The 27,329-nt window shown below is 39.5% G+C and overlaps 1 protein-coding gene, 1 non-coding gene and 1 pseudogene across 5 annotated transcripts in view; 1 reads left to right on the top strand and 2 right to left on the bottom strand.

Annotated features, from left to right (window-relative positions):
- Positions 1 to 27,329, bottom strand: part of GRAMD2B (GRAM domain containing 2B) — a 69,379-nt gene that overhangs the window by 13,483 nt on the left and 28,567 nt on the right. For 2 of the 4 annotated variants that reach the window (XM_072992402.2, XM_020790679.3), the window contains exons 2-9: positions 11,818 to 11,940; positions 10,149 to 10,236; positions 8,941 to 9,007; positions 8,347 to 8,450; positions 6,781 to 6,876; positions 6,311 to 6,382; positions 6,148 to 6,228; positions 1,379 to 1,490 (exon numbers count right to left, since the gene is read on the bottom strand). In XM_072992402.2, coding sequence (XP_072848503.2) covers positions 1,379 to 1,490; positions 6,148 to 6,228; positions 6,311 to 6,382; positions 6,781 to 6,876; positions 8,347 to 8,450; positions 8,941 to 9,007; positions 10,149 to 10,236; positions 11,818 to 11,940 — 743 coding nt within the window. Of the gene's footprint in view, positions 1 to 1,378; positions 1,491 to 6,147; positions 6,229 to 6,310; positions 6,383 to 6,780; positions 6,877 to 8,346; positions 8,451 to 8,940; positions 9,008 to 10,148; positions 10,237 to 11,817; positions 11,941 to 18,785; positions 19,295 to 19,327; positions 19,459 to 27,329 lie in introns of those variants that run through there. The other 2 variants (XM_078386221.1, XM_078386220.1) reach the window with 2 other exon arrangements.
- LOC140705103 (U1 spliceosomal RNA) lies at positions 12,419 to 12,583 on the bottom strand. Its single transcript, XR_012084636.2, has one exon. It is a non-coding gene; the product is annotated as a U1 spliceosomal RNA (small nuclear RNA).
- LOC140705211 (U1 spliceosomal RNA) lies at positions 13,023 to 13,161 on the top strand (annotated as a pseudogene).

Genomic DNA, 27,329 nt, shown 5'->3' on the forward strand with positions numbered 1-27,329 from the left:
CAACAGATGGGAAACCTTGACACCTGAGCGTTCAGCCTGGAGGCAGGCGGTGCATCATGGCTTCTCCCATTTTGAAGAGACCCTTGTCCAGCAGGCCGAGGCAAAGAGGCAGTCCCGGAAGCAGCAAAATCAGGGAGCCGGACAGGGGACAGATTGTATTTGTCTTCAGTGTGGAAGGGATTGCTACTCTCGAATTGGCTTTCTCAACCACACTAGATGGTGTTACCATAGTCTCTCAAGACTGAAGGATGCCTAATCTAATCTAATTATTTTGCTTATTTCATGTTAAATGGGCAGAATAATGGGGCAGTAAATGAATGAATGAATGAATAAATAAATAAATAGTTGTTACATGCCATCAAGTCTTCTTTGACCTTTGGTGGTTCTATGAATGAGAGATGTTCAAAATGTCTTGTCCTGAACAGTCATCTCACCTCTCGTGATCTCAACCCTGTGGCTTCCTTTATACAGGGTCAATACATCACATATTTGGCCTTCCTTTTTTCCCTGCTGCCTTCAACTTCAGCAGTCACAACTTCAAATAAAGCCCATGTTTTCAAAACAAAACAAGCTGATTTGCCAACCAGGGAAGGTGTACAAATTTCATGCTATGACAATCAAACACCTTTCAGCACTTAGGAAATTTTCTCTTCTAATTATGTGTACCATTTGTTTCATTGCTATTTCCTCAGCATCCACAGCAGAGCATGAAGTGCAGTGAGCTAATCTTTGAACCATCTGATGTTCCTCCTCTACATGCCTCTAATTATACAAGTTGCAGTTACACTGTGCAAAAGGAATGAGGTTATTGCTCTTTAGGTTAATACTGCAATGTAACTAAGTTATGCCTTTGTTATTTCATAATTGAATTAATTATGAGTAACTGTAACTCTTTATTTTTAAGGGCTAGTTAATGTGATTTTAGGTACATAATGCATGGTGGGCTAAATTATGAAATCTCTTAAATAAGTATCAGTCCATCACAGACTAGGAGAATGCCATCCCTCCCAATAAAATCAGGCATTATATGATTAGGGCTCATGGCTGTTGTAAAAACAAGTATCACGAAAAATGTAGAACTCTTTGTACATTAAAACAAGTGGTACATGAATGATAGCTACATTCCTTGTGCTTTGGGGATTGTTCTAATGCCTAGACAAAGTGTTGTCATTTAGATGCTCTAATATTGTCACATTAGACTTATGATGATCCTAAGACTTTCAAGATATGTGGGTTTTTAAAGAAATGCTTTTAGCAGTGTCCCCAATGGGTTTCCAAGTGGGTATTTTAATCCAGGTTTCCTCAGTCTTAGTCTGCCATTCTATCCATTACACCACATTGGCTCTTCGATGATCTAGAAGTACTATATTATTCAAACCTTGGAAGCGTTCCAGTTCTGAAGTCTGAGAACCAGTGCTGCTGGATTCTTCCATCTCCTGCCTGTGTTGGTGGATGATGCCATCCAGTTCGGAAAAATCTGCACTGAAATCCTAAAAAAGGTTGAGGCATCAAAATGCTTGTTAAAAATTAAGTGTCCGTTAGTAATTTACCATCTGCCCCACGGCTTCAATAAATTTGGTTAACATCACCTAATTGCAGTGGACATTCACAGTGTAATCTTGTGTATGTGTGCTCAGAAATACATGTCAATGAGTTCAGCAAAGCTTATTTCGAAGTACATGCATATAGGATTGAAGGGGACAAGACACTGGAAGGTGTAGGTTTTAGTTCCGTGAAGGTTAAGAGATAATCTTCATCAAGTCATAGTCTCTCGGTCTAACTCACTTCAAATTGGTTGTTGTGGGTTTTTTGGGCTCTTTGGCCGTGTTCTGAAGGTTGTTCTTCCTAACATTTCACCAGTCTCTGTGGTCGGCATCTTCAGAGGACAGCACTCTGTGCTCTGGTGTAGTTGGCTTGGGAGTGCTGTCCTCTGAAGATGCCGGCCACAGAGACTGGCGAAACATTAGGAAGAACAACCTTCAGAACATGGCCAAAGAGCCCAAAAAACCCACAACAACCATTAGATCCCGGCCGTGAAAGCCTTAGCGAATAAATTCACTTCAAATTCTTCAAATATAGACTGAAAACCTGTTCTGTAATTCATGTCGCAGAAGGCTTATGATGTCATTAGCTGTGACTACATTTTGGAAGTAAAACATTTTCACTTCCCCTCCCAAAGGTGCTGAAGCTTCTGTGGGAACCATTTTGATCTTGGGAATTTTACTGGTGGCACTGATTTCTGGAAATGAAAGATACCTCTCTTTTCTGCTCCTCCATAATGAAAGGATCCTTAAGAACTTTGGGGTGGGGTAAGGGAACTGCTGAAGAAGCTGAAATTGACCAATTCTATGAAGACTTACAACACCTTCTAGAACTGACACCAAAGAAAGATGTTCTTGCCATTCTAGGGGATTGGAATGCTAAAGCAGGGAATCAAGAGATAAAAGGAACAACAGGTAAGTTTGGCCTTGGAGTTCAAAACGAAGCAGGGCAAAGGCTAAAAGAATTTTGTCAAGAGAACAAGCCGGTCATCACAAACACTCTTTTCCAACAACACAAGAGGTGACTCTACACATGGAAATCACCAGATGGGCAATACTGAAATCAGATTGATTATGTTCTCTGCAGCCAAAGATAGAGAAGCTCTATACAGTCAGCAAAAACAAGAGCTGGAGCTGATTGTGGCTCTGGTCATCAGCCTCTTATAGCAAAATTCAAGCTTAAACTGAAGAGAGTACGGAAAAACCACTAAGCTAGTCAGGTATAATCTAGACCAAATCCCTTATGAATACAGAGTGGAAGTGAAGAACAGATTTAAGGAACTCAATTTGGTGGACAGAGTGCCTGAAGAACTATGGATGGAGGCTCGTAACAGTGTATAGGAGGCAGCAACAAAAACCATCCCAAAGAAAAGGAAATGCAAGAAAGCAAAGTGGCTATCCTTACAAATAGCAGAGAAGGGAAGGGAAACAAAATGCAAGGGAGATAGGGAAAGTTACAGAAAATTGAATGCTGACTTCCAAAGAATAGCAAGGAGAGACAAGAGGGCCTTCTTAAATGAACTGTGCAAAAATATAAAGGAAAATAATAGAAAGGGAAAAACAAAAGATCTGTTCAAGAAAATTGGAGATATTAAAGGAACCTTTTGTGCAAAGATGGACATGAGACAGGACAAAAATGGTAGGGACCTCACATGAGCAGAAGACATCAAGAAGAGGTGGCAAGAATACACAGAGGAATTATACCAGAAAGATCTGGATGTCCTGGACAACCCAGATAGTGTGGCTGCTGACTTTGAGCCAGACATCCTGGAGAGTGAAGTCAAGTGGGCCTTAGAAAACATGGCTAACAACAAGGCCAGTGGAGGTGATGGCATTCCAGTTGAACTATTTAAAATCTTAAAAGATGACACTGTTAAGGTGCTACACTCATTATGCCAGCAATTTGGAAAACTCAACAGTGGCCACAGGACTGGAAAATATCAGTCTACATCCCAATGCCAAAGAAGGGAAATGCCAAAGAATGCTCCAACTACCGTACAATTACACTCATTTCACACGCTAGCAAAGTGATGCTCAAAATCTTACAAGGTAGGCTTCAGCAGTATGTGGACCAAGAACTCCCAGAAGTACAAGCTGGATTTTGAGGGGGCAGAGGAACTAGAGTCCAAATTGCTAACATGCGCTGGATCATGGAGAAAGCCAGAGAGTTCCAGAAAAACATCTAAGTCTGCTTCATTGACTACATAAAAGCCTTTGACTGTGTGGACCACAGCAAACTACGGCAGGTTCTCAAAGAAATGGGAGTGCTTGACCACCATATCTATCTCCTGAGAAATCTATATGTGGGACAGGAAGCAACAGTTAGAACTGGATATGGAACAAATGATTGGTTCAACATTGGGAAAGGAGTATGACAAGGCTGTCAAGGCCGTATATTGTCCCCCTGCTTGTTTAACTTAGCAGCAGAATACATCATGCGAAAGGCTGGACTGGAAGGATCCCAAGCTGGAATGAAGATTGCCAGAAGAAATATCAACAACTCAGATACACAGATGATATCACTCTGATGGCAGAAAGTGAGGAAGAATTAAAGAACCTCTTAATGAGGGTGAAAAAGGAGAGTGCAAAAAATGGTCTGAAGCTCAACATCAAAAAAACGAAAATCATGGCTACTGGTCCCATCACCTCCTGGCAAATAGAAGGGGAAAATATGGAGGCAGTGACAGATTTTACTTTCCTGGGCTCCATGATCACTGCAGATGATGACAGCAGCAACAAAATTAAAAAGACACCTGCTTCTTGGGAGGAAAGCGATGACAAACCTAGACAGCATCTTAAAAAGCAGAGAGATCACCTTGCCAACAAAGGTTCGCATAGTCAAAGCTATGGTTTTTCCAGTAGCGATGTATGGAAGTGAGGGCTGGACCATAAAGAAGGCTGACCACCCAAGAATTGATGCTTTTGAATTGTTGTGCTGAAGGAGACTCTTGAGAGTCCCCTGGACTGCAAAGAGAACAAACCTATCCATTTTGAAGGAAATCAACCCTGAGTGCTCACTGGAAAGACAGATCCTGAAGCTGAGGCTCCAGTAGTTTTGCTATCTTATGAGAAGAGAAATCTCCCTGGAAAAGACCTTGATGTTGGGAAAGTGTGAAGGCAAGAGGAGAAGGGGATGACAGAGGATGAGATGGTTGGACAGTGTCATCGAAGCTACCAGCATGAATTTGACACAACTCCGGGAGGCAGTGAAAGACAGGAGGGCCTGGCGTGCTCTGGTCCACGCCGTCACGAAGAGTCAGACATGACTTAATGACTAAACAACAACAAAAAAGGGAATAAGACATTTTTTATTTCTGAAAAATCTTCACATCTGATGACATAATAAACCTTCGTAGCACAGCTCTGTGAACAGGATTTCAGCCATTGTATGGAAGAATACTGCTATGTGGCCAGACATCACTAAGGGTGCAATTATACAGCAAGGGAAATACAAATTAACTAACATTTTTATTATGAAGTCCCACCAAGGCATTTTGTTCTTTTAGATTTAAGTGGCTGCACAGGCTGAGGAGAAAAATCCCTTCTAATTGCAGTTATATTTGAAGTGCCTGTAGGTGACGCGATTCAAAGGATCTGCCTGAAGAATTTCCTCAATGAATCTGTTTCCTCATCTTATCTTGCCAAGGACAGAGCTTGTTAATTGAGAGAGAGAGAGAGAGAGAGAGAGAGACTCTTCCCACCCAGGAGAAAAGAAAAAAAGAAAAATCTTGGGAAAGAGGCTTTGCAGAGAGAGGTGAGTGCTGGCATTGCTTGTGTGTGTGCACATGTGCTATTCTCATCCTCTCTCATCAGGAAAGAGGTGAGGGGGAAGGTGCTTTGCCAAAGCTCAGCTTTGTATATGTGCATGCACGTGCTCTGTTGGTCTTTATGCATTTACTCAAAGGGATCACACACTTTCAACCAAAAGTGAAAGGATTCAACTTTTTAAAAAGCAGAAGAGCCTTTGGTGGGGAGACAAAACTACAGATTGGAGGTGTGGAACTCTGGGCTGATTTGCATTTCCCATTGCACCATGTGATCTATGGGAGAAAATGCAAATCAGCCTGTCACAAAATATTTCCCACATTTGTTTTCTGTGTAGTTAGGCTCCAAATACATGATCTTTCAAAATAGATGAACTGTTTTTTTTTTAAATAAATCATTCCCACAAGCAAGAGATCAGAAGCTTCAATTTCTTTTTAGGATAACTACAGCTTTAGCATATTTTGTCTGAATCCTAACTTGTTACTCTTATCTGTGGTCAGTGAGAATGAGGCAGCTTTGTAAAGTGTTGACTGAACTCAGCTTCTCTCTACTATCATAGCTAAGACAAACTGCAGTTCAAATGTCATTGTAAGCTATAGCTAGTCTAAATTTTAGACTCAAACAAAAATAAAAGCTTCCAATCTTTTCTTTGTGGTTTTGCCAGCAGGGAATCCATGACCCTAAAGCTTGTGGCTCATCCTTGTAATGCAAAGTCATGGTGTAACATCATGTGTGAACACACTTTCATAATCTCAGCAAAATACGATCCCAGTTTATGCAAATATCATATTATCCTCTAGTAGTATGCCAACCTCTTTCTTCATTAAGGAAACAAGCTTACCAAAGTCAAAGTTGGAGAATGATCAGCTCTGACATTGTTTTCAGGAGAGGAAGGATTAGGACTGCTGCCAACACTCACATTCTGAAAATACAGTTTTAAGATGATACAGTGGATTAACTAATATTAAGAATATTCACACAAAGCTGAAGGGAATTTTACTCACCTCTAGATGTCTACAAACAGATTTTAAAAGTTTGTGAGCTGTGTCCCTGGACAGAAATGAGACGAATATGTACTGAGAAAAAAAAGGTCATCAACAGTTACTAGGAGAGATCACTGATGTTTGATTTTGTTAGTATTTCTGATTATATACATATCCTGATTTAACAATTGATACGAAGATACAAGGTATTAAAAAGGAGCAGCAGAGCAGCATGTACTATAACAAATTGCTTTCTAATATCTGGATTGATTACATTTGTTCAATATTATTTAAGACTCCTCTGAACTGGATTGTGTCAAGGGTTCTCTCATGTTAGCATTTCTGAAAAAAAGCTGAAGTCCTACAAACAATAAAAATAATAAGTTTACTGAACAAATGTTGAAATAAGGTAATATGGAAATGACAAGAGGAAGCAAAACAAATGAGAAATTGAAAAGTGCTAAAAATCAAACACCAAAATGTGAACTCACCCTATCAGAGGTAGTTGTTATAACCAGAGCATTTGGCACTAGAAGGGCTGTTCTTGTTTTCTTTATTAGTGTCACAGAATGCACAGGGATACTAATCTGAAATGAGATCATATCTGTAATGTAGTGTGAAAATAACAACTCTATGTATTTAGAAAGTTTTGCACAAATGATTTGCAATGTGAAATCTTAGTATGGAAAACCACATGCGTTATGGACATTTGGGGAAGACTGGGCACACAAGGGACATGGGGCAATACAGTAGGTACCTTTCCTTGTGCAACTTAAATTACGGCATATCCACATCTGTTAACAAAGACAGGAAGGTTGTGAGCAGTTCTTTGTTCTCAGTTAACAGGTTTAGCGCTTACTATACGGTATTAAACAGGAAAATGTTTTTGACATATGCTATTCAAAGTTACTTGAATATTATAAATATTACTGTTGTAGGAATCATTTCACTTTCAAATCCAGTTATGACAAGTGAAAAAAGGAAAAAAAAACTCATTAAGAGCAAAATATTAGAAACATCTTTATGCATATACACATGTTAAAGTAAGTTCTGAAGATTGCAAAATATTCAGTTGTATCCTGTTTAAGCTATAAGAAGGCTCCTACACTGACATGATTGTCCTGAACAATGATCAAACAGTTCAGAGATTTCTTGGAATGAAGAAAGTGACAAGTCAGTCAATCTGGATCTTCTGTTGTTATTGTCTCCTGATTAGGAACTGGCAACAGCTTATTAGTGCTGGGCTTATAGCAAACTTCAAGGCTTTGGTACTAAAACATTCTTGTCTGAGTGTAAGGGCTTGCTTTTGAGTAAATATCCATAGCATCCTAGGCCTCACTTCTAGAATGGCCCTTATTGAACTGAATGGAACTTAGACTAAGCACATACATTCGAGAGGTAATGTGTAGTATGTATGTAGCCGCCTGCCCATTTTTGTGGGCTCCGCTGCCATTCTTGGTTGCAGTGATGCCACTTTACACTGTCAATGCTATTTGTCGGCAATGGCAGTAACCTGCCTCATATTCCCAGGTAGCACACACTTTATTTTAATGTAGTTTAGAAATTTGGATTCCTTCACAAAAAAGTAACAACAGTTGTCAGCACCGTGTACAGCGTGTGTGTGTGTGTGTGTGTGTGTGTGTGTGTGTGTGTGTGTGTGTGTGTGTGTGTGTGTGTGTGTGTGTGTGTGTGTGTGTGTGTGTGTGTGTGTGTGTGTGTGTGTAGGATAGGATCAACTGGAATAACTCCCACTGAATTAATGAAGCCTTGGTAAGCCAACACATATGCAAGTTTCACTGATCTAAGAGGCTCTTCCAATTAGGTCTAACTATTAGATACAGGTTCCCGTTTTGAAATAACATAAATCACCACCCCCCCTTAGTCTTTCCTGTAGTCAGGACAGTGGAAATTGAAATAAGGCTGTATTTCTGTATTATCTACTTCTGTTTTTCATGTTGTTTCTGAATAGTCACATTTACTTCATCAATCCCATCCATACAGAATCAAAATTAGGCAAGAGTCACTGAATGTAACATAGAAAACACAACTTTACTTACCTTAATGTCCTTGCCAAAGACCTTAGAAAAGAAGCAAATCCAGTTTTCTGAAATGAAGAGCTTGCCTTGGTACAAGATTTCTTTCTGTAACGCGCAAGTGAAATCTAAAAAGGTCACATGTGCCATGTTATCCAACTGTAGCACTTGTCCAATGCTGCAAGTAATATATTTAATGTGATATTGCATGGAGGGTGAAAATCATCTATGTGATAAATACATATGATAAGTTCCAAAAACCATACTGCCAGTGTAAAGGAAGTAAGTTATGGAGGAAAAGTCAAATTTCTTGGCTCACATCTTCAAACTCTTGTAACCTGCTTTTTAGAAAAAGCTACTTCATACTAAATGGCTGTTAGATTTATGGGGAAAAGTAAACTTGCGTTGATATTGTGATTCTAGGCTATGAACTAGAACAGTCTATCAAAAAAATAAATCTAAATTCATTAATTAATAGTTAAAAAACATCCTTAACACTATAAATAGCAATAGAGGTCCTAACATATTTTTGTGGCAGATGTATAAAATAGAAAATAATGCGATGCAAAACATAATTTATGAAAATGCAACATTAAAAAATGACAGGATTCAACTTACTCTGTCTCAAAGGTTCATCAATTGGGACATCCAGAAACAGCTTGTGAAAGTGTGCATTTGCCTTAAACTATGGTAAAAACAATGACAAAGGAATACATTTTGATTACTGCCTCTTCCATTGTATTATCTGCACTCCTGCCTCTACCTCTGAACCAGTGCTTGTTTTACTAATGAATAACTTTCTGTGGCAAGAAACTAGGAGCGATATTGTACCAAAGTCAAACTAGACACTAAGAAATGAATATTTCATACTTGATTAATTTAACATGCATGACTGTGACTATCCCTTTCCCCTCTATGCCAGGATTTCCTCACAGGCATATCCCTCAACAGTCATGCCCGCAAATTACGCCTCTATCTTCCAAGAACCAATGCCAAAACAAAGCATGCTAAATGTAAGATGTACAGGTGAAGAATATCATATGCTATCATAGATATATTTTACTACTTGAGGAAATACCCCTACTAAAAATGTGCTAAGTATTGTCCAGCGTGACTCTGAGTATATATGTTGTTCAGGAACAGAAGGGTTACGTAAAGACTATACAACTGATATTGTCAAGGAGTTCAAGGCCATGGTCCCCATAAATGATAAGTTCATCTGATGTGTGCATTGTGGAGGATTAATTTGATTCTTTGCTTTGATTGTGAAAATGCCCAAGGTTGGTCCTGACCACTGTTATCTTACAGGGTCATCTTTGCGTGATGGTAATACAGATGCTATATAGTATGTTTCTTAAAGTGGGTAAATAGTCTTAGAAACAGAAATGCTCTTTCTTCTCTTTTAGTCACAGCAAAAGGCATTTGGATGTACCAAATGACATAATTGCACCATTCCTGGAGGATGATGTCACTCTACTCTTTAGTCCCTGAGTGATGTTGGGTGTATCTGGTGGAGCCAGGTGCATCCAGATACTGATCTATTCTTGTTGAAGAGAGACAATGGCATTTTAAAATGTAGCCTCTTTACAGTACTAGTTTGTCCAATAAGTGTTGCTTGACATTTGGAAAGACGAGGTAAAGGATCCCTTTTGCTTCTGCCCACCCACTCCCATGTTCATCAAAATGGGAGGCAGGGGGCCAGTATTTGCATCTCAGTACTATCTCATTGTTCCAGCCTGATATGTTAGAATCCATTTATGCCCCTAGCCATAATTGCAGCCTAGAACCTTTCAGATTTCGAGCAACTATTAGTTCCTCCCCTGTACCTGATTGGAGACATGCTTCTTCCTTTCAGACTTTGAGTTATTCTTGCCATCTGTCGCCAAGAGAGTATTAGCCACAATTGTCTTTGACCTGGAACAAGGAAATATCCACACTCAGTACATTTTTGTTATTTTTGTATGCAAATTAATATTCTTTCATTCTCTGCTGGATGACTTTGAATACATGCAATGGGTGCAGAGAAAAATGATTTTTCACCATGGAATAGGCCTTCCAATAAGCGCTACCTTTTGTTCAATCAGATTTACTCAGAATTTTCCACTCGTGTTGCTCTAGTCTCCATGCCACTCATTTCACCTGTTGTCAGTTCCTCAGTAAAACAAGAGGCTAATTAGGTTCCATTCTGTGGGCAGGGACACTTTGGAGAAATTGTGTCTACCACCCTGGCCATTGCTCCATTACAGAGGTCAACCAGGCAAATTGCTATGGCAGGCAATTATGTCAAACCTTGACAAAATTCCCTGCCACAGAAACAGGAAACTCCCCAAAAGCCATCGGGAAACCATTAGGATCCATGCGCCTCCTGGGGTAGACCATCATAATTGGCCAGGTCTCCACAATAAAGGTCAGATTGGCATACTCATCCAAAGTCAAATCTTGAATAGCTTTTGACTTTCCCTTTACTGATCTAGTATTTAACAGAAGCACTTTAGACCACTGGGGCTTGCTGGGGCTTACAGAGGAAACATGTCCATGCAGAGTCTTGCTGTGGTGACCATAAATACACAAACAGACGGATTGTGTGCATTAAGCACAGATATTATTTTGTGGCCGCACTTACACTAACACACAGGTCTAGTATAGGATCAAGGGGCGTCTTTTGACAGGATAAACAGATCTTTATCTCACTCAGATTTCTATCAAGATTGCCAAAAATGATTTTTTTTCCAAAGCAGAACAACAACAACAAAAAACCAGTTTTCTCAATTTGCATGGTACTGGGCAATTTCCAGTTACTATGCAGCCATTTTTGCTTCTCTAGTTTTCTGTAGAGGGATGTGATAATTTATATGTCATAGTTATTCACATGACTCTGGTCTCAGATTTATATGATCAAATGATTTAAAACCAGGTATCTGAAAACTTGAGACAAAGAAGACCCCCCCCTTTTAAAAAAGGAAGGTATTTCCACTAGAGGGGGGGCATTTGTATACAAATATGAGCACCCCCGCACAGCTGGAATTAATGAGGGTCCAGCCCTGCTCTTCCTTCCAATCGCTCCAGAGCACCTGTTTGGCTAGCTGCTTGTCAGCCTTGCAGAGATTCATCTTCACTCCTTCTGCCAGGAGTGGCTAGCCGACTGGGTGCTTCAGAGTGATTGGAAGGAAGAGCGGGGCCAGTGGTGGTAGACATGTGTGTGGTTGCTCCCAGGAAGCTGGCCCCTCGTTAACTTCAGCTGGATAACTCAAGTGGATAATTTCCACTTATCCTTTTTTTTTTAACCATTATTTCAAGGACTAACCAACCAAGAGAGTATAGTAAGGAACTATCACAAGACAGCAAACTTCATGGGTGTATGCTTATGTGGATAAATTATAAGAGGATTTCAAAGCTCAGGAACTATGTAATTTTATTTCTAACAGCTTTGTGTAGAAGGCTGCAAGACATTTATACTTCTGGTAAGTTTAAGCTGTTTAGATTCTTTTTTTTTACCATGAAGCTACAACTTTCTTCTGGTCTTCAGCATACTCCACATCAGTAGATGACATCTGTGACAATCCAGGAGATGGTTTTCCAGATTTCCTCCTTTCTTCTGTTCCATTTTCACTCTCTGAACTACAAGAAAGTAACACTTGTTTTTAGTGCTAAGGGACAAAATAATTTCAGAGTATCAATATTTATTTAAGATATAAAATACAGTGGTGCCTTTTTTTTGAACAATGTTGCGCTTCACAAAACGATCCCTCGATTATTTCAGGTCCTTGCTTTGCAAAATGGGTTTTTAAAACCGTTTTGCAAGATGGCTCCCCCCCATTAAAACACATTAATTACATAAAACCTAGTTTTTTATCCCAAAAAAAGTGGGGGAGAAAGTGTATGCTGCTGGCTTTCTACGGTCTGCCTCCTGGAAAAACAGCATACACTTTCCCCCCACTTTTTTGGGATAAAAAAAAGTAGGTCTTATGTAATTAATATGTTTCAATGGGGAAAAAAACCATCTTGCAAAGCATCACCAATGGGGCTATGGCTGTAAACTTAAATGACAGAAAATGGTGAAAACAGCCAGGAATCAAAGGATAAAGTGATTGTTTAAAAAAAAAAATCACAAATGTAATCTCCCATTAACACAGATTATACAGCTGAGTTCCCCACATTTGGGGAAATCACAAGAATCAGCAGCACACCCAAAGTACAATGGATGAGCCTCCCCTAGGAAAACCACTTTTATGACATGGCATTTCCCCTGCAAGGTATTAGTTGGAATGGCCCTTGCACCTCCTACCCCCTTCTGTCCCCTGACCCCCCAAGTCATGGTGACCCCTTGGCTGCACCTCCCACTCAGTACAGGGCTGCACAGCCCCAGTCCTGCCAGAGGCCAAGAGAGCTCCTCAGTGTTTTGGGGTGCCCTGCGGGACCCCCTTCAGGGGCTAGTTGTTCCTCCCACAATCCTCTAGTACATAGGTATTAGCATAAGGTATTAGCATATGGTAATACCTGTGCACTAGAGGATTGTGGGAGGAACACCTAGCCCCTGATGGGGGTCCCACAGGGCACCCCAAAACACTGAGGAGCTCTCTTGGCCTCTGGCAGGACTGGGGCTGTGCAGCCCTGTACTGAGTGGGAGGTGCAGCCAAGGGGTCACCATGCCTTGGGGGGTCAGGGGACAGAAGGGGGTAGGAGGTGCAAGAGTCATTCTAACTCATACCTTGCAGGGGAAATACCATGTCATAAAAGTGGTTTTCCCAGGGTGAGACTTATCCCTATGATTTTCCCAAGTGTGGGGAACTCAACTGCATAATTTGTGTTAATAGGAGATTGCACTTATGATTTCTCTGGTTTTTCTAGGTTCCCTTTCATTTCTCTTTTTTCTCATCAGGACCTATTGCAAAGGTAGCAAGTCCTGGTGATGTCTTGTATTGCATTTTTCTCGTTTTCTCCCCTATGGTAAAGGATCAGGGCAAAAGGAGTTACCATTATCAAGAGCCAGGGGGTTGCTTTGACTCCTTTCATCCTCTTTCTTTGTTGCTGGAGAAAGAGGGGGAAGGCCATCTGAGATCCATTGAATTTCCAAAGGCAGTGCAGGTGAGGGGATTGTTTTTCCCCAATATGGTACGGGGAACTGTGTTTTGCAAGATGATGTCTTCTATGGACAACTTTCACAAGACAGTGATTTCCCCCCCAATTGGAATGCATTAAATAGATTCCAATGCATTCCTATGGGGAACTGGGCATTAAATAGATTCCAATGCATTCCTATGGGGAACTGGGCATTAAATAGATTCCAATGCATTCCTATGGGGAACTGGGTTTCGCAAGACAGCGATTTCCATGGAACCGTCTTGAGAGGCACCACTGTACCGATTTAACTGCTTCAGTTTCCAGTTCTTACTATGTACTGTATTCATATAGCCTAGCTTTCTGACAAAACTTGAATTTTTTGGGGGGGGGGCAATGCTACAGCTATCAGGACAAAAACAGTTCCTAGGGTTAAAGTGGCTTCGTCTTTTATGTCATGGATGGAGAACTGTATGCACCTATGATTTCCACTATGATTTCTGAAATACCTAAGGCAGAACATATATGTATCTTTCCTATAAGATGCTGAAGTTCATAATATAAGATTAGGTTTTCATGTTTCACCAGAGAATGGGATAGAAGTTAAGAGCAGAAGCAAAGAGAACAATTAAAAAGTAGCATGGAATAGTTATGTTTCTCATCTCAACTGAATTATGCTTAATCAGTTTTATTAGGTCCATTTGTATTTATTTCCTCATTTATAGTCACAATTTGATGGGAGGCATGATTCTGCTCCATTATTGCATATTCTTTATTTGTATAGATTTCTGTGTTTATAGATGGGAAGCCACAATCTCTATAAATACAGCATTTTCATTGCTCTTTTGCTGACTGCAATAGAAGCTTGATGAAAATACCTTGTTGAGAGGCAAATATTGGAAGGCACTGCATATGTTGAAATAAGACATCTATGCAGTTTTGCTAGCCCAGTAAACAAACATTGCATCTGTCCTGAGCCACATGAGCTGCCAGTAGCAACTCCCAACAAATATCAGAGAAGAGACTGTTGTCTCAGTAAGCCTGCACCCCATATAATCTCTTTACTTCTGGAGGAAAGTGGTAGATCAAAGATTGATGTAGAAAGTAAGGTTAATAAATACTGTACCTTCTGAGCAGCAAAATGCATAATATACCATGTTGGTATATATACCAAATCCAAACTCACATGGGAATGAAAAGGGGAGTGGCAGGGGGGATGTCAGCAGGCAAGAAAGTGGAGGACTTCCACCAACTGGATTTAATGTTCTCTCAACTCTGACACAAATATTGTGTGCCTTAGCATATCTCTAACCCAATGGAAATAACCACACCTAACCAAAGTTGTTTCATGGCCCATGAAGGGGGAAAGGAACAGAAAATTGGCTCTGATGATATTTTCACCCTGCAAGCTTTGGACAATTCAGAGCCTCAGAGTTTTGTAGTCTCCATCTTCTGTCTCTCCCCTCCTTTTGGCATGGGGGATTTGCAGCAGCAGCAGAGACTGGTAAATATCCACTGTAAAATGAAATGGATTTAACGGGGGTGGGGGGGGGAAATACACTGTTGTTCTTCCACTTCCCTGAGGTATGTACAGTATTTTATTTCATATGGTTAAGTTCCTTTTAACTAAAAAAATGCTAAAGATCAAGAATTTCTCATGCCTCGATTCAGTGACAATGACAAATAAGAAAGAGGGCTGTCCTCTGTAACTTCACAGCTTGCATAGTTTTTCACCAACAGAAACTGATTCAGGAATTGTCATTCTCAAGGAATAAAAACCCAATATGGCAGAATGAAAGCTTTCACCAAAAAGCAGCTTCTTTAAAACTTTTCCTTCCCCTTCTGATATTCTCAGATAGAATAGGTTTTGCAGCTGCACTGATAAGCAGCCTTTTAGCTATGGAATTAACAACACGAGTTGCACATGGCAAAGCAAAGTTGCAAGTGTTCATAATATCAAGGCAGATTTTCCACAAGGAAGATGTTTTGCAGTACATTTAAACTAGAACCTGTGACTGAATGTACAACTAAATAACACTCTATTAATTACGTAGTGCATAGTCAGAGATTGCCATCTTTTTAATGCTAAAATAAATTTGTATTCATTTAACCCAGACTGGCACCATAACTTTCCCAACCTGTTTTTTAATTTCTAAATTCACACATGTGCACTGAGGGTTTTTAAAACAAAGGTTTAATGAAGCTCCATTTTTTTAGTCCTCCATGACCAAGATTTCATTTAATTTGGAAGCAAAAATTAAATAACGGAGAAACACATGATGATCTAAATCCACATCTCTATTTCAATATGGAAAAGTGAATGCAAACTGCATGCTACATATTTAACATAGTATACCATCTGCACTTTACTGTGTTCAAAAAGCATTAGTGCATAGGTTGGGGAACAGGGGTACATTACCCCAAAATGGGTAAAAGTGAAAATCCTGGGGGTAATGAGCAGAGTGCTACACCCCTCCCTCGCACCCCCACCCTCTGCAGGCAAACTACAAATTGTAAGCCACCACTCCCTGTTACTTCCTGGTTGCAGCAGGCACTTGTAAATCCTCCGTTGGTGGGAGATAAGACTGCTTAATTGGCTACAGCTGTGGAATAGCCCCAATCAATCAATTAATCAATCCGGGGGCTTTGAATGACTGCTTCCTCCGGAAATGAATGCAAGGAAGCAGGAGGCGGGGAAAGGATCAAGGAGCAAGCAAGGGAGGGAAGAAAGGTGTGAGAGACCGAGGACTTCATCAACCTTATTTAAATGTACAAAATGGAGGGAGGAATTGGAGGGAGGGAGGAAATGTGGTTGGATGTGTGTGTGTGTGTGTGTGTGTGTGTGTGTGAGAGAGAGAGAGAGAGAGAGAGAGAGAGAGAGAGAGAGAGAGAGAGAGAGAGACTGTCAAAACTGTGAAAATGAACAGGCAAGCAAAAGAAACTTTGAATTAAGGCGGTGGGAAGGGTGGCTTTTTAAAGTGCTGTCTAGGTTTATCATTGCTTTCCTTCCAAGAAGCAGGCATCTTTGAATTTTGTGGCTGCTGTCACCCTCTGCAGTGATCATGGAGCCCAAGAAAGTAAAATCTGTCACTGTTTTGTAGTTAGATTTTTGCCATAAGAGTTATATACGGATTTTGAACTACACAGTGCTCCGGCATCCCTAACGGCAATGTTTAGCAACCAGCTCAATTTCTGTAGAATGCTGCCAGTGGCTTTCCCCATGAATTGTTTTCCCTTAGCTTTTTATTGATTACTTTTGCATATGTATAAACTGGCCGATGTTCCCTCCAATCACACATCTAATCACACATTTACAGCGTAAAAATGATGTAAGCCCTTGAAAGATGGGTAATAATATTATAAATAAATAAAAAACAGGGAAAATATAAATATGGAATATAATTAAATATCTGAACACAAAGAGATCAAAACATAAATCATATAGAAAATTCCTGGTTGAAAATGGCTAAAATAGGGACCACTACTTCTGATTTTTTTCCCCCAGATTTGTGTTAGCTATATTTACAATTTATTACAGAATATTTAGAGATCCACCAGTAGGTCCTAATCTACCTTCAACTTACCCTCATTGGAATAGGTACTTGTGGTAAGAATCGGAAAAATTCTTTGAGACATTGCCAATCCATTACAGAATATTTACAGATCCACTGATATGTCCTAATCTACCTTCATCCTACCTCCACTGGAATAGGTACTTGGGGTAAGAATTAGGAGAACTGTTCAGAGAAGTTAATGGGTGAAGAGCAAAGTTATTCAGAAATAAACCAAAATGGCATAGGCATATAAAGTCAGAAATATTTATAGAAATGGAGTGAAGGAGGGTAGAGAATAGCAACAAATGAATTAATCTGATATTTGGATGTGTGATGTATTTAAATAAAAAAAATCTAAAGGCCATTAATGTCTGTTTACTGCTTTGATTTATAGTGTGGGTATCCTGTGGTAGCCCATTCTGTCTGCAGATGTGCCTTAGTGCTCTTATGATGAGACAATAATTAAATCTGCTGTCTTGTTGCTTTAAATGTTTGGTCAAACTAACAAAATACTGTAGTGAGTTCATTCTTGCAGGTGGAGAAAGAGCTACCATAGATAGTTGCTTAATCTGTGCTTACAGCTGAGAAACTAAATCTTAACATTACCTGTAAATAATAATGGTGTCTTCTCCTGTTCTGTGCAGTTTAGGTAGCATATGATCAAGATAAAGTAGTCTAGAACTGACTGTACCATATTCTCCCCTATATACATATTGCTGTAGAAGGCAGACTCTTTCCTTTTGTGCACAAGAGTCAGAAAATGCACTTACGGTCTACTCAAAGCAAGCACTTGTAGGTGAGGCAAATTAATTTGTTTAAGCATGGAAGAGTCAGTGTCTGTACTTGTGTGCTAGTAGCTAAAATTCATGCTGCTTTCCTCAAGGCTGGGGGGAATTTGATTTACACCAAATTTGTAAAATTCACAATTTAAATTTTTTAATGTAAATTGTGATTTAAATAAGTTTGATTTTAAAAATACCATTGATTTTTATCTACTATGCATCTAGGTAGAATTTTGAGTAGTATGCAACGGCCAGCTGTCTTTTTTTGCAAGTGTGTGTGATTAAAAGTAGAAATGCTGTTCCAAGGTAATGGTGCTTAGCTTTTAGTTGGAAGTATTTGTTTTAGCAATTGCTTCAGCAAATTAAAGAAGTAAATCAAACCGATTGATTGATTGATTGATTGATTAAATTGGTTGATTGACTGATTGATTGAGTGTACATTCTTGTATATATATTTTATTCGTATGCTTTGTGGTAAACTGCCCAGAGAGTGTGTTGCACTATGGGATGGTATATACGATAAGCCGAAATAACAAATAAGTAAGTAAGTGGCACAGAATTAAAGAGGAACATGCCTTTGAATACATACTGAGGTTAGGACTATTTCTTTTTTTGCCAGAGTGTGAAAATGAACTCTTATGAACCACAGTACAACCACCGAACTATAGATCTCAGGACTCCATAGAATGAAATCATGTCAGTTAAAGTGGAATGAAACTTGCTGTTAATTGCAGTGAAGATGCACTCCAGGAGGTTTTCAGTGCTGAAGTAGTTTACACAAAGATCACTTCTAGTTACATCAGGTTTCCTTCATTTTAGCAACATAATTTCTGGCACAGGGGAAGCCTTTTACTTGTAGTTGTTGCTGCTGTGACTGAATCACAAATCACCTAGAGAACAACTACTACATCTCATCTACTTTCTGCCTACCTTATGCAACCAAATTCAAAGCCTATGTGCAAAACGTCCAAGATCAGTGAGATATACATATTATATATGCAAACATTTTCTATAGATCATTTAATGATGGGTAAGTCACTGACAGTTCATGCAGAAAAGGTTACTCTACCTCTTTTGTAATGGAAATTTAAATTGCAGTTCTTGCATTAATTGGCATTTCAAGAATGGTGTCTGAGCCTTGCCACAATCATTTTCATCAGTATTATGAGAAAACAAAAATCAGAATGTTACTTTTGCTTAATGCTTTCTAGTCCATAGAAAAGGATTAACTCAGAATGCTATTTTTGTTTCATGCTTGTTATTCAATAGAAAATGGGAAAGAGAAAACATCTTGATAAACTAAAGCAGTTTAGGGTATACATTGTGAAAGAGAGTGGATGATTTTGTAAGAATGTTTTAAGAATTTAAGAAGGTTCATTTACTAGTTAATAAATATATTAATTAATGTATTTTGCCACCTGGTATCACAGCAATTTGAGGTGATAGGTAATGTAAGTTTAAATAACAGCAAATAATAGAATAACAATAAAAATCAAGTAAAATACAAGCAACAGAAGACTAGCAGCAGCAACAACAACAACAATTCTTATCTGTAATATTAGTGCAATACACTATTTTGGGCAGTTCACAGCATGATAAAATAAAACATACACATCTTGAAATATCAGCTCACAGTAGAATCTAAGTAATGTTTTTGTTCTTTCAGAGAAGACTGCTGTACAAGGACTGACTGGATTTCACTTTGCCATCTGCCCAGGAGAAATGTTCAGAATCTTATCCCTCTGTAAAATAAAATGATTGTCATTTAAATTAAATGACATGATGTAAACCTCTATTTAGTAATTAATTTTCCATATTGAATTTGATTACCTAATGAAAATTAGAAATTCAAGGCTTCTTCAAGTCTCATTCAATTTGGAAAGTACCTCCACAACCATCAGAAACAAACCATTATCAGAACCCAAATAGGACCAGACCTGGTTAATACCTGAATGGAGTCCTAGTGAACCCCAGGGATCCTCAGGTAGGAAAAAGAAAGTATCTACCCTGAAACTGTAGGGAACCACTGCCAGACAGAGCTGAGAATACTAGGCTATATGGACCAATGGTTTGACTGAGTATAAGACAGCTTTCTATATGCATGTTTTTTTCTTCCTTCCTATGTAGGTACCTAGCTTTGGATGTTTACTCCTATAGATAAAGTGGTTAGTGCACACCTTCATATTTTGATAAGGAAACATATACAGTGGACCCTCAACTTACAGATGGCTCAACTTACGGACTTTCTGAGTTACAGACTTCTCTGGCCGCAAAATTTAGGTTTGCAACCTAAGAATCGACCTACAGACCAGAAAAAAACAGAAATGGAACAAAAACGGAACAAAAATGGCCGGTTAAGGGATTAATCGGTTTTCAATGCACTGTAGTTCAATGGAGACTCGACCTACAGACTTTTCGGCCTGCAGCCACTGTTCCAATACGGATTAATTCCATAAATAGAAGGTCTACTGTAATGCAAAGAAGAAAGCAGTCCTATTTTTAGCACAAGCCAGAATGCTCTGCTTGCCATATCTATTTTTTCTACTGGCTTGGAGATAGTGGGAACTCATCTTTAACCTGTCCCTTGCCCTTTTTTTTTTTTTTTTGGGTGGTGACACAGAACCAGCGGGCACTCTAGCCAGTATTAACTATGACAAACAGCACAAACCCCAGAATGTTGCTGGTAACAAGAGCATTGTAGCCAGTGGATATTGCATTATCTAGATTAACCTTCCCATGCCTGGTGCCTGCTAGATTATAGATGACCCTTGGCTCCACAAATAGACAGTCCAATTCACTGAACAATTCTAGCCAGTTAGAATATTCAATTAGCTAACCATAATTACTGATCTCCATCTGCCATACAAAAGGATAATTTTCAAAGCACATCTTTTTATAGTCCAGGTAGCAGTAATGGTCAGCAATAATGGAACTAGCATCATCAATAACTCATAAAGTTAGTACAGGTGACCACAATCATGTGTAAGAATGACCTACAGTATTTGAAAAGATACAAATTACATTAATTTGTTATTCAAACGTGCTGGAAATCCCTGCATATTTCATTAAGACAGAGAACATTTGCACTTGCATGGCCTATTCTCTTAGGTAGGAGAAGATGACACCATTCTCTATGTGGAACTCCAATTACGCATATGTTGAAGAGTTATTCGGAGTTTATTCTGCTTCTGCACTTTCCAGTTCCTAATTATTGACTTTTATAACAATGAACATTGTTAAATAGAAGGATCCTTGAAAAGCAGAAACAATTTGGAAATTGTGTCAATTTAAAAGGATCTCTCTCTCTCTCTCTTTGTGTGTGTGTGTATGTGTGTGTGTGTGTGTGAGAGAGAGAGAGAGAGTGAGTGAGAGAGAGAGAGACCGGCACTGGGCTGTGGACCGGGGGTTGACCACTTCTGATTTAATGGATCTGCTGTAGCTGGGACTAAGAACCTGATTTGGCCCCACTGTGCTGATGTTTTGTATCACTTACAAAAAAAATTAAAATTGAAATCTTCCTGGAAGCAGAAGGATATAGAGGAGGGCAAGGAGAGGGATTTTGTTATTGATATTTTCTGTACAGTAGTTAGGCAGACCAAATAGGGCCCCTTAAGGTATGTATGCTATGTGGATGCAAGGATCTCACCAAGTGGAATACTGGCCCTTCACCCAAGCTCAAGCAACCATACTTAGCCTGCATCAGCCCACTCCAGACAATCCCATGCAGACAAGTCCCTAGGCCACCATTCTTCTCTTCTGGGGGCTCCCTGGGAATGTTCAGTTTGCTCAAGGCTACACAGGAGGTGCCTTTTCCCAGGAGGCCCAATGGAGAATCAAACTCCCATCCTCTGATTCTACAGCCAGGTATCCAACTCAATGAGCTATACAGATGATAGCACCACATATTATAGCACATTCCTTTTGGTGCACCAAGATTGATTGAGGAAGGGAATGATCTAGTAAAGGCTTCCCCCCCCCAAATTTGTTTTGAAGCTTATAAAGTTATTTTTTTAATAAAAAGGAATATAATAACACACTGAAACCATCCAAAACATAATCAAAGGATGATGCTCTAGGTTCCAAGGCATCATCCCATCATTTCTCAGTTATGAATAGCTTCAACATGTCATTATATTCTTTCTTACTAAAAATAACTTTATAAGCTCCTTGCTTGGTCAAAAAAGAACCAATATTCTGAATAGTCCATTAGCAGGGAAAGGGTACACATGCAATCTGATTAAAAGAGAACAGAGGAAAAACTGTTCACTCTGTTCTAGACAGGACAATATGCTATTGGTACTGATGAATGGTCACTGAAGGATTTGCTTCCTTAGTTATGGCAAACTGCTATTAATCAAATAATGTGGCTTTGTATTTGTTAGTTTCCCTTGAGAGGACTTTGAACAGTTTTAATCTTGAAGAATGGGAAGAAATTTGAGAAATTGTATAGAAGGAACTCTTCCCTTCCAGAAGTAATCCACCCTCATTTCAATTCTTTTTGGGCAGTTCACATGACCTTTGGCAGTGTTGTCCTTCCTCAAAATAGAGCAGGAGGCACAGACAAACCCGCCTACACCACCCATCGAGACTAAACAGCGGGGAGTTGACACCCGGGAGTTGGAGCGGGAACTTCTGAAAATGATAGTGGCCGTACAAACTGGTAGTGAACTGGCGGGAAGAGAGGAAAGGGGGAGGTCCGCCGTAGAGGCGGGAATGGGAGATATAAAAGGACAGGTTGACTCGATACCGGGAGGTTGGGAGACGATATGGGTAGAGGACCCATGGACTAGTAAATGGGAAAAGGTGCAGGTTCCTTGGGAGGAAGCCGACTACCAGAGAAGAAGGGGTCTTCCGCAATGTCCTTCCTATTGGGGAGAGTCAGAGGCCTGAGAGTGGTGCAGACAGCCCAGGGAGGAGAAAGAAGTGGTGTCTAGAGAAGAGAAAGAACACCGGGCATGGTGTTTGGAGGAAGTCCAGAAGAGGGGCTACTTAATGGGCCCTGGACCCCTCTACGAGGAGAGAAGGACGTCTATGGGACAGAGGTACGAGACGATGAGACCACCCCGCTTCTAAACCCGGAGGTAGAGAGTCATGATTTTGAGGACAGTAATCCGTTTTTCAGGGGACCTTGGGACCAGCTGGTTAATAACCCCTTTGTTAAAGACACCTGGATGCCCTTGGCGGACCCGTTGGTGACAAGAGAGAAGACTGAAGCTAAGGTTGTGCAACAAGATTTATTGTTAAATGTTCCAATAAAGACTGGTTATGATTTTACATCAGAAATGTCTCCAGAGTCTCAGTTGAACACTGGAGAGGTGAAACATGAATCCTCACACTTGCTCTTATAACAGGTAACCTTTTGAGCTGTGTTGTTTGAAATGTAAGGTGACTTAGCCCATACACTTCCTAGATGTATGCTCCTTGATCAAATCAAATAACATTTGTTACTATCAAGGATTTCTAAACTTTATGATGTTTGCTCCTGATTAAAGGATGACTGCAACACTGAGAGCAATCCCTACTGAATGATTAATTCCTAATGCAAAGAATAATAATACACAGATATGTCAATAGCTATGTTTGTTTATACACTTATCTGTTTCTTTGAATGATGATGGATTTTGATGCCATGGACAAGCACGGTGTCCGGGCTTTTCCTGATGGAGCATTAGTTGCACTTTATGTGCTCTGATGGTGACAGTATTATTCCTTTTGTCCAAAGTGACACAAGGCTTATACAGTTATCAACCATGACAAAGTGAGTAAATATCCTGGCTTTCTATGGTCACCCTGCCCCCCTTTTTAACCACCCCTTATAAGAGGGTTTTGTTTATTTCACTTTACACTAGAGTTCAGCTGGCAACAGCTTCTCCAGTTCTAAGCTTCCCATTTCAGCACTGATCTGCTATAATACACATACATGCATGCACACATAGTTTCTCGGAGTTTCTTCAAGCAAATGCACAGTTATAAGATGGGGGATACTTGGCTCAGCAATACTATGAGCAAGAAGGATCTTGGAATTTTCATAGATCACAAACTAAATATGAGCCAACAGTGTGATGTAGCTACAAAAAAGGCAAATGTTATTTTAGGCTGCATTAACAGAAGTATAGTTTCCAAATCCTGCAAGGTGCTAGTTCCTCTCTATTCAGCACTTGGTTAGGCCTCACTTTGAGTACTGTGTCCAGTTCTGGACACCACACTTCAAGAAGGATGCTGACAAATTGAAACAAGTTTAGAGGAGGACAACAAGGATGATCAGGGGGCTGGAAACCAAGCCCTGTGAGGAAAGACTGAAAGAATTGGGCATGTTTAGCCTTGAGAAAAGACAGAGCAGTGATATGATAAGACTTTTCAAATAGGCTGTCATACGAAGGAGCGGCAGGATCTGTTTTTGATCATCCCAGAGTGCAGGACACACAATAATGGGTTCAAGTTAAAGGAAGAGAGATTTTGATTGAATATCAGGTGAATCTTCCCAACTGTTACACAGTGGAACCAATTACTTCGAGTGTTGGTGAGTGCTCCAACACTGGAGGCTTTCAAGAAAAGCTTAGACAACCCCATGGTAGATATCCTTTGATCTGTATTCCTGCATTGAGCAGAGGGTTGGACTTGATGGCCTTATAGGCCCCTTCCAACTTCACTATTCTGTGATTCCATGATAAGATTTCTGAAACATCTCTAAGTAATTTCTCCAAGATATATTTTTTTCAGAAAAGTGGGGTTTTAAGAATGAGTGGACAAAATTCTTGGAAAGATCTGTGCCTAGGTGGCCCCAGGTGGCACAAACTAGAACAAAGTGAGGAGGAAAAAAATTCTATATGTGGATGGGCTCTTTTGGTGGATCTGGTGTCTTAACAGGCCATGTAAACTGCCTGGCATTGGCCAGAAAACACATGACTTTAGGAGGATACCAGTCTATGCTCTCTCAGCTTGTTTCCTTATATGAAATGAGTTTTGTAGATCTAAGATAAACTGGGACCTTTCTGGAAATAGATCAGCTCTTACTGTCAAATGGATGCTGCCTGTCGGACTCATGGGCATCTGTTGCCCATCTTCCCCCCCCCAAAGCTCATGAAACCATTTCTCTAGGCAGATGTCAGTTCAAGTGTAGGTTTTGTAATATAGTTGCTTCCTTCTCTGGCTTGTGGTATGTGGTGGTACTAGTTAGGTATCGAAGAAATTGCAAAAGGGTTTGTTTTACGAATTTCAAATAGGCAGGATCATAGAAGTGGAGACAATCTTTCACCTGTCCAGCTTCAAAGTAATTCCAGGCTTTTTAAAGATAAAGTCCTTTATGTTGCCTCTAGAAATAGAACACCATGTGCTATTTTCCACAAATCAGTTTGCTGAAGTAAAGGTTTACTAGGCATTGTTTAAACTAAGTACCTTCTTGGTAAAAGATTTAGTGACAGATTTAAGCTGCTTTGTTTGGCTAAGAGCACACCACACTTGTAATGCAAAGCACTGATATGAACCAACATTTGAGGAAGCAGCTGTGACAGATCTGACTAGTACAGCTGGTCGACTAATAAGTCATGATTGATATACTGACAACTCATAGTATAATCTTAGGGACATCTATTTAGTAGGAAGTTTCATAGACCTCAATGAAACTTACTTCTGTGTAGACAGGAATAGGACTGTTCTATAGTACTTTCCCATAAATCCTCAGAAATGCTGTTTGTCACAGTACTGATGTTTAATTTGGCATATTGTTCTCTGGTATAGGAGTACATAGGGAGTAAGTTTCCAGTAGAAGTATGTGTGCGCGTATGTGTGAAGAACACACACCCAATAGTCTGATGAAATGTCATTGCTTCTCTTCCACAACTTATCCAGAACTATGGATGGCCAAGGAGTGGTTTGTTTGCAACCAGAAAAGCAGCCCTTTCATTTGTATAATAAGGTCAGAGCAAAATTTAGTATCAGTTTTGGAGATCAGATAAACTGATTATTTAAAACAGGCACAAACATGCCTTCTTTCTATGTGAAAGGCAAAGATCGAACTATGTAATGTAAACACAGCAATTTCAGATATGACTTTGTGGAGGTGGTTTGGTGAATTATGTGGCCAGATGCTTATTAGATGTAAATCATATTAACATAATTATAGATACAAAATTATTAGGCAATCAGAATACTTTGCAGTTCTTGGCCAGAGATTATATGCATGCAAATGTAAACATCAGTAGGAAAAATCATTTAAAACTTCAAATCCACCTATAAATACCATGCAGTTACTCACATTTAAGTTCCCCTGTATTGACTGGAACTTACTCCCTGTAATTCTATTTAGGAGTATTTATTTATTTATTTGATTTATACCCTGCCTATCTGGACTACCAGACCACTCTGGTACAAGCCAAAAGGTACACGTTTCGCATCACTATCCAGTTGAAAAGTTCACAATGCACTTTATAAATACGTACTGGCAATAAGACAAATTATTGCTTAACATGTACCGAGTAAGCAGTCAACCTGCTTGGTGATATTTGCAAACATACAGACATACAAGCACACACAAACGCATGAGCATGCACAGACTCTTACACAGAGAGATTTGCAAAACCAGTCAATTGCCAGAAATACTGAGGAGTTACAGATATATAGCGAAATGAGACCATTAGAACAAGAATATTCTCAAAATGAGAAATAGTAGCTAGCATTGGGAACATCTGACAGTTTCCTTTTCTCCCACATTCAGTTTTTTTTAAAACTTCAATTTCTTTCCACCCCGAATATGGATTGTACAAATTTTGACAAATTCATCAAAAACATATTGGAATGAGCCAGTTTCCAAATTCCACTGAGCAAATTCAAAAGGTATAGCTATATTTAGCATGGAGAAAACCACACTATATCAACCCTACAAACCTGGTGAACTTGCACAGTCATTGTGACTAGCAGCCATTGGTAGGCTTAATAAAAATTGTGTGCCACCAAATCAATTCTTAACTCATGGCGGTCAATTTCAGATTTTTCTAGGTAGAGAGTACTCAGAAGTGGTTTACCATTCTCTTCTTCTGGGGCATCCTGGAACTGTGCAGGTTGCCCCAAGGCCACAGTGAAGAACTGGATTCAGAACCTCTGGTTCCATAGCCAGATACTTAACTCATGGAGCTACCCAGCCAGATCTTTTGCTCTGGTAGGTTTATTCTCCACACATTAATTTAGCACCCTTTAAAAATTATCCAGTTTGGCAGGTATCATTACACTATATATCACAGGGCACATTCTTTAGTTTAAATATACATTGGAAATATCAACTAGCTTTGCTGGATGACTGTAGCTTCTACGATTATGAGAACAGAAGATGAACACTTCTGTACTTAGTTACTCTGTAAAATGCATAATTTTATATCTCTGTATCATGTTCTCACTCTTAATTAAGTTTTTTTCTAAACTAAATAATCCAAGGCATTGTAACCATTTACATGAGTTGATTTTCCATTGACTGCTACTTGACTTTCTAAATGGGATTTCAGTATGAATTTGCGCTGTGCACACATGCTTATTTGTATGTTTTGGCACATACAAATTTGCTCATATGACAAGAAAAACAGCCTGATTAAAAATACTGTTAACATATTAGAAAAAGGCATAG

This window comes from Pogona vitticeps, chromosome 2 (genome assembly GCF_051106095.1).
Source record: "Pogona vitticeps strain Pit_001003342236 chromosome 2, PviZW2.1, whole genome shotgun sequence".
Lineage (NCBI taxonomy): Eukaryota > Metazoa > Chordata > Lepidosauria > Squamata > Agamidae > Pogona > Pogona vitticeps.